Raw genomic sequence first — 7,894 nt, 5'->3', positions numbered from 1 at the left:
GTATAGAGATTGTAGGATTAAAAACATCAAGCATATTTGCTTTCTCTACCCTTTTTTGTTTATTTATTGCTGTTTTTATTCCCAGAAGACATCACCTGAATAAATTCCATTTGATATAAAAAGAACTTTATAAGAAAATCTTACTAGTACTATGTACTAGATTTAGCATATTAAAGGCTTTTTTAAAATTCTAGAATAAAGAAGAAGAAATGCTTTCTCCCACGCTCATCTTTATGGTTCACTAAATATAAACCTACTAATGGGAATCTGAGTTTTTAAACGTCGTTCATCAACTTTTTAAAAAAATTTCAAGTGCATGTGACTATTTGGGCAGAAGCACCCAAAGAATAAGCTGCAAAATTTCCAACTTTATGCCTTGTGCAGTGGATCACTGGTACTAAGAGATGGGGTGTCCACGTTATCAGTAAGAATCACGGAGCTGCCCTGTAGCCAGCATGCACTCAATTGTTGCATTTGTGAAATGGTCCTTTGAAGAATGGATTTGACCCTCACAGTGCAGGGAACATTGGGAGAAGGGAAAGGAGAAGGAATTCTGATCTTACAGGGGTCCTACCATTGCCTGTTTTATTTCAGTATTTCTGAACATTCTAGATTTAGCATAACTCTGGGCCCACAGACTATTTTGAGTTGCTAAAGCAAGGCAGGAATATTCAGCCTGCCCCTCTTTCCCTAAAGAAGAGAGCACATGTTTTTCCTAACCAGCCTGGGGTCCGCTGAATCTTGAGCTGCAAACAGGGAGCATCTCATTACCCCTGGCGGGAGATTACCAGTGTCTACTGGCCAAATAATTCAAGGCTGAGACAAAATCAGCATTTATTGTTCAGTTTCGGTGTACCAAGAAATTGAATTGGTTGACATAGAAAACCCTGATTTGGCAAATTACCTAATCCACCGTCTCAGCAGTTCGTAGCTGATGAAATACAAGCAGGAAGTGAAAGGAGGATGAGAAGTGAAAAATGAGAAAAGGAAGGGGCAGGGTACGGGATGCCGGACATTGTTCCTGGCTGGAACATGAGAACAGTAGCCGCTGGTCTTACGAACATCTCACAGCCAAAGTCATTCATGGAACAGAGAGAGGAACAGCTACAGAAAAACGTCAGGAAGGCCATTCCCAACCTTTGTGTTACTTAATATTTATTGCTGATTTATTGCCACAGGCACTATAATTCATTGCACTCAATTTTAAAGATATTTAAATTGAACACATTTATGTTTGCAGTCCATAACTGAAAAACACCGCTTCAAATTTGACCACTATGCAGAACACATTTTAATTTAAAAAATACTTATGATTCTAATATAGCCTTTATTGTGAGTCAATTTTATATTGCTTTTGGCTTTCTTTTTTCCCTAATATTTATTCATTTGAAAGCAGGAAGAAGGAAAGACAGACACACTGACAAAGCTTCCATCTGCTGTTTCACTTTCTAGATCCCCACAGCTGCCAGAGCCCAGACAGGCAGAATCCAGGAGGCTGCATCTCAGTGTGGCGCTCCGACATGGCTGATGGGGTCCCAGAGTACCTGAGCTGACACCTGACACCTGTGGCTTCCCATAACATACATTAGCAAGAAGCTGGACATCAGAAGAGAACTAGCACTTAAACCCAGAACTGCCATACGGGATATACACACACCAATTTTCAATTTTACCTTTTGGGTTCCTGGGGAGGAGATGAGACCAAAAAGAAATGGGGGACAGTGCTCTCTTGGGCAATTGACAAAGTCTATTTCCAGGGTTCCTGTTTATATACATTCAGCAAAGCAATACTTCAAACATTAGTTCAGCTCAGACTTCGGTTACAGTGATCAGCTTTGATATACAACTCACATCATGTGTGTAAGCAGGGAGTCTCAGCAGAACTACCAAGGCACCAGGATCAAAGCGCCACTGGGTGAGACGTTGGTCAGGGGCACTACTCCGATCTAGGATAACAGGTTAAGCCCAGATGTTCACCCATCCTCAAGGAGAACCCAAAAGCACATCCAAGGACCCGGGGGCAAGAGTCCTCTCTGGGTGAGGGGTCCTCCGCCTCTTCTTTCCACGAGCCTCTTCCCAAAAGCAGTCTACAAGCCTCTGCTGTCCCAGCTACCCTGTTGGATGTATTCTGACACCACTTGGTTCTCTTACTGCTATGTCAAATAGTCAAGAAGTTCAAGTTGTATCACCACAACCTCAGAATTTCTAAGATAGCCAATCTGGTGTTTTCTCCCCTCTCTACCTGAGAATTACTGAAAATATCTCCCAAAATGTTTTGGAACCAAGAAAAAAGTTGAGCAATAAATGCTATTGAAGTATAGTAGCTCTCAAAAGTATGGTTTACTTTGCTAACTTAATGTTCAGTGTTGCAAAAGATTTACTCCTATGACAAGTTTTCTTTCTTTCTTTTTTAAAATTATATGTACAAACCACTTTTAAAAGATCTATCTATTTTTGTTGGAGAGTTAGATTTACAGAGAGAAGGAGAGACAAAGAGATAGATGTTCCATCCAGTGATTCATGCCACAAACAGCTGCAATGCTGGAGCTGAGCTGATCCGAAGCCAGGAGCCAGGAGCTTCTGTGTCTCTCACACAGGTGCAAGGTCTCAAGGCTTTGGGCCATCCTTGGCTGCTTTCCAAGGCTACAAGCATGGAGCTGGATGGGAAGAGGGATTGTCGGGATCAGAACCAGCTCCCATATGGGATCCCAGGGCGTGCAAGACAAGGACTCTAGGCGCTAGGCCCCCACACCAGGTCCCACAAACCATTTTTGTAACATAGACAGTCATCATATATACATTTTGGATGCCAAATGTATTTATAAATTGGTTTCCAAGCTTGAAATCCGGTAGAATAATAGTAACTCTAAATTAAACTGAAATGAATTTAATTTTAATTGAAACATCCTTAGCTAGAGTGAAAGTTTTGGAGTAGAGTGAATATTAACTGCGCTTTAGCCATTTAAAACTCAATGTACACAAATGTTAATTCCAATTTTGTTATCCTTCACTTTAGACTCTTCATGCTTCTGTAGAGAATGAGGGGGTTTGGTGCTCAGCATCCATTGCAGTCACTTCCATTGTGCCATTCTGTGTTGGAGATTGAAAAGGTGAACACTGCATTGCCAAGGCTTCTTTCCACTTGGGATCCAAGAGCATTCAGTCTGAATGGCAAGGCAGAATTCATTCTTCTGCTGTCTGTTTATTTTATTCTAGCTAAAGAAGAAGTAAGCCACCAGGCTTTTTCTTTTCCAGCGGCCGGGTTATCAGGAGTTCTACTGCCCGATCGCTAGTTAGGCTGATGTAGATAGCCCAGCCACGGGCTGTCAGTTTTGCTGGAGTATTTCTTGTTACGTACATCGTGGTCCTGGGGCCAACTGCCGTATGCAGGCTTTTTGATCATTAGATGGTTCTCGTTTTGGCTGGCTTCTGTGATGTGGAGGTTTTGTAACTGTCGCGGTTTCCTGAATGCACACTGTCAGGATGGTGTCGGAGCCAGCACCGTTAGCCTCGGCTACCCAATTGTCCCTCTTGCCTCTCCGCTGTGGAAACAGCAGTTTCATTCAGCAGTGTCTCTGGGAATCACTCTGACCCCACACGCACTGTCTCTTCATCCCTGCAACAGCTCTGCGTGTTCCTACGTGCTTCGTGGTATATTCCTGTACCGAAACTGGCTAACTTGAATTCTGACCTCTGACCAACAGAATCCTTCCGTTATCTATTGGAATAACCTATCCTAACACTGATGGGCTTCCATGTTCCAATTCCATTTTGTCAGCATGAACAGTTTTTGATATCAGACATTCTCACTGTGTTAAAACTGCATGCTTTTGACACATGTCTGTGCCTGGTTTATCTTCCTATTTCCAAACAACTGAAAAGAAAAAAAAAGATTTTCAGATACTGGTTGCAAACTACACTTTTGAAAATTCGTCTTTGGTGAGTGGCAAAAAAAAAAAAAAGATATTTGGTATTCACAAATATCTTCTGGGCCCGGCGCCATAGAAAATCCTTGCTTTGCACGCACTGGATTCCCATATGAGCCCCACTTCTAATCCTGGCAGCCCTGCTTCCCATCCAGCTCCCTGCTTGTGGCCTGGGAAAGCAGTCGAGGACAGCCCAAAGCTTTGGGACCCTGCACCCGTGTGGGAGACCTGGAAGAAACCCCTGGCTCCTGGCTTCGAATTGGCTCAGCTCCAGCTGTTGTGGCTGCTTGGAGAGTGAATCAACAGATGGAAGATCTTCCTCTCTGTCTCTTCTCCTCTCTGTATGTCTGAGTCTGCACTAAAAATAAATCTTTTTTAAAATAATAAAAATATCTTCTATGTCACTGTCTTTAGAGTTAAGAACAGCTCAAGAGACGCTTCCTGTTTGCATGTCATGGCAGAGAGGAAGGCAGACACTGCTCAAGCTACTCTTGATCGTCCTTTTCTGTTTCTTTGCAAAGAACTAAAATGCTTTTCTTTTAATGTCTTCAACGCTTCAAGTCACAAGGTATCAATTCAACAGTTTTACTGTTCTTTTAAAATTTCCTTTACATTTATAAGACTTTAAGAGAGTTGTAAATGTTTTAGGTCATGAGGCAGTCAGAATTTTTACTTTAATTAAGGTGGTGGCAGCGTGCATGGTCATTTTGACTGTCTTGTACTTCTTTGCAAGTGGCTGCCATGTTCTACAATATGTGCCAGTTTCCACGCAAAATAATGTAAGTCCTTCCAAGGCTAAAATTGTAATACGGAACTGTTAAGCTTTGAAAAATTAAAATGCATTTTCAATGACTAATGTTTCTGTGGGGTGAGAATTAAAAGTCGACTAAGTAAACTGTAGAATACAGAACAGGGACCCCTAAAGTAGTGTTATTTGTTACGTGGATTAAAAGAAACAATAAATAAATAACTGAATACAATTACAGCTAATAATGTAAAGGTTGGCAAAGGTAATCTGGTAAAAGCAAAGGTCATTAATTCACAACGTGCTTTGTAATCAAGGAGTGTGCAGGTTTTAATGCCTCCTTGCCTAGTAGACCGTGTTTTGGTGAACATTGCCGCCACCTAGTGGCACACTGCAGACACTACTACTCACCAATTAGCACTTCTGCCTGAGGTTAATTTGCAGGAAACACAACTTACGAAGTGATTCTGCCTAACAAATAACGATACTTGGCAATAAAGAGTTAAAATAAACGTTTAAAAAAATAAAACCAAAGTCACAAAAGAAAATTTGCTTAATCCTAGCAAATTTTAAGCTGTAGTTGCAGCTATGCTATAATTTTTAGCACCGTGTCATTTTTGCTGAAAACAGTTTTCACTATTGAGTTTTGCAGAATACATTTTTGTAAGCATTTTACACAGATCTGCACCAATTTTATTCATGCATCTTCTCCCACCGTTTGATTGTGAAAGATTTCAAACATACAGATATGCTGAAAAGTAGTGTTAAAAAGCCCCGACGTACGCGCTCTCTAGGAGCTATAGCTCACATTTTCCCATGTGTCTTCCTCTCAGTCGCTCTCTTTTTAAAACTATTTGTTTGAAAAAACAGGGGAGCAGTGATCATGTGCTGGTTCACCATCCCAACGGCCGCAGCACCCAGGTCAGCGCCCGGCCGGTGCCCGGAGCAGGCCCTCCGTGCGGGTTTTGCACTTGGGTGGCAAGGACCCGGGCACTTGGGCCGTTCTCCCCTGCTTCCCGGGCGCTTTGCTGCAAGCAGCCCTCCCAGGTCTGCTGCCTGGAGCCCAAGACCGTCCCGTGCTCCGGGCATTGCCAGTATTTACAGCAATCTCAGCGTCCTGCTTTGCTCCCATGGAATATTCAAGGGAATCGAGCAACGGAGCATTAACTTGCCCGTGATGGCAAGATGGTAATGCAGGTATTTGATTCCACAAAGGAGTTCAGAACGCCTCTTTTTCTTCCCATAAACGACGCCGTTTATGAAAGCATGGCAAAGATCGACGACTGCTGATTCGTCAATTTATTCAATGCGCATAATCTTTGGAAAACACGGACGTGCTCCGCGCCGCCGAGCCGCGCACACCGGGAGCCGCGCACACGGGGACTCCGGGCACAGGAGGCTCTAGGGCCGCGCCTTCTCGAAGCAGCGCGCGCCGTGGCCGCGGCGACGTCGCCGCCGAGTGACGCATCGGCGCGGAGGGCCGGGCCTCCAGTAACGGCTCTCTCCCTATTGGGTGGCCCCGCGCGTTCTGCGCATGCGGCCGTCCGTTTGAAATTCGGGCGTGCGCGCGCGTCTCTGGGGTGGCAGCCCCCGGGCCGGCCGCCTGTTACCTCAGGGCCGATCCGGTGCTCCGTTCTCCGTCTTCTCGAACCGCGGCCCGCGTGGACTTCCGCTCGGATCCCCGGCGCGGGCGGAGCGGGGCTGCAACATGGCCGCTTCGGGTCTGGTGAGTGTGGGCCCCGCGGCTCCTGGCTGGTAGGGAGGCGGCGGGCGTCCGGGCGGCGGCTGGTCCGATGTCAGCGGCCGAAGCGCACGGAGTTGTGAAAATCCGCAGTTAGTCTACTTCTGTTGCTACCTTAGGATTTCGTGACGCGGGTTCCGGTTGCCAAACGGTGTGTCGTTTTGTTTCCCAAACCCTGTTTGTAGTTTGCAGCTTGGCTGCAGAGTGAACGCGCCGCAACATCCTAGAACGAGCCGTTCCCCTGTTGCAGACCTGCCGGTCTGGAGTCAGATCAAGATTGACTTGAGATGATCAGACTTTCTAACTTTCTGTTTTTAGTGAGGTCAGAATGCTGAATCTGTTGGGCGTTTGGGGGCGGAGTTGTTAAAGTCTGCTGAAAGCTCCTCTTCTGAGAGGGGCAAGCCCCGACTGCCCACCTAGCACGGAGACCATCTGCTTTGTGTGTCTCTGGGCTCCTTCGGTGCTGTCCCTGGTTCATATTTAATACTTGGCGTATGGTTACTGTAAATTTAAAGCCCGTGTCATCTTTTGCCCCACACTGGTGTTCCCTAATGTTCTCTCCGCCTTTAGAAGACCTTGCACCTGCTGATGGCTCCCTGTCTGTGAACTGGATGTACTCTGACAAGGACCACATGCTTTGTTTACATTATACGTAATTAGGAAGGACAAAAACAGTGAAACCATTCTCACTGGTGAGGGGAAGAAAAGAGAGAGCGTTCCTGAATGTTGAATGTCCTAACCTGGGAACAGTTCTGCGCCTTTCTGTTCTGAAGTCTGACTGCGGCACGGTCAGAGGTGAGGGAGGTGAGCCCTGAGCCCCTTCTGGCGCTTCAGGGGTTCCCAGTGCGGGATTGTGTGGCGCTCGTGGAGGTGTCTGTTGACAGGGCGCCGAGGGTGGGGTGACTGCCAGTGCTGCAGGGCCCCTGTAACACTGAGCACACCACCTGTAGTCCTCAGGACTAAGACTTCTCTATCCAAAAGTGAGGGGGCAAAGCCTTGAGCACCCCTATTACATTCTATAGTATTTGCTTTCTTAAATCTATCTTTAAAAAAGTTTAAATATTCTTTTTAATATTGTTTACAGAGTTGAGAGGGATGCACGCCCTTGGGGTACCGAGGAAGGTGGGTGGGACAAATGTTTCAGCCTTTTTCCTCCTGTGTCCTCATTGGAGGAAGGGGAAGGGAGCCTGCTTCTTGCTGTCAAAACTACATCAGCACCCAGGGATGGGGGACAGTCATTTGATGACACCTTAGAGACCCCTGTGTGGGGGAAGAATGTTCCAGGAATCTTACTTGAATAGTTTTGATAGTCCTGAGAGGTTGCTCATTTCATTGTTCTAGAGACGAGAATCCTTCCATGATCTCTTGGTTGACAAAGGCCAACTTAGTGCATGCATAGACCCAGGAACATGCTGCAGAGCTTGGCCACGAGAGTTATCCAACCTGTTCTGCTCTCAATCCTCAGAAATACACTTACTGTCC

General features: G+C 45.6%; 1 protein-coding gene across 4 annotated transcripts in view; it reads left to right on the top strand.

The window, feature by feature from the left end:
* Positions 1-6,275: 6,275 nt before the first annotated feature.
* CENPC (centromere protein C) overlaps positions 6,276-7,894 on the top strand; it is a 57,486-nt gene continuing 55,867 nt past the window's right edge. The window contains exon 1 of one of the 4 annotated variants that reach the window (XM_040966818.1): positions 6,276-6,397. In XM_040966818.1, the coding sequence (XP_040822752.1) occupies positions 6,380-6,397 (18 nt within the window). In that variant the 5' untranslated portion in view covers positions 6,276-6,379. The remainder of the gene's footprint in view (positions 6,398-7,894) is intronic. The other 3 variants (XM_040966817.1, XM_040966819.1, XM_040966820.1) reach the window with 3 other exon arrangements.

Source organism: Ochotona curzoniae, unplaced genomic scaffold (genome assembly GCF_017591425.1).
Source record: "Ochotona curzoniae isolate NIBS_2020 unplaced genomic scaffold, NIBS_Ocur_1.0 scaffold_4506, whole genome shotgun sequence".
In the NCBI taxonomy this organism is placed as follows: domain Eukaryota; kingdom Metazoa; phylum Chordata; class Mammalia; order Lagomorpha; family Ochotonidae; genus Ochotona; species Ochotona curzoniae.
The sequence above is the reverse complement of the archived record's forward strand: the minus strand, read 5'-3'. Positions and strand labels throughout refer to the sequence as shown.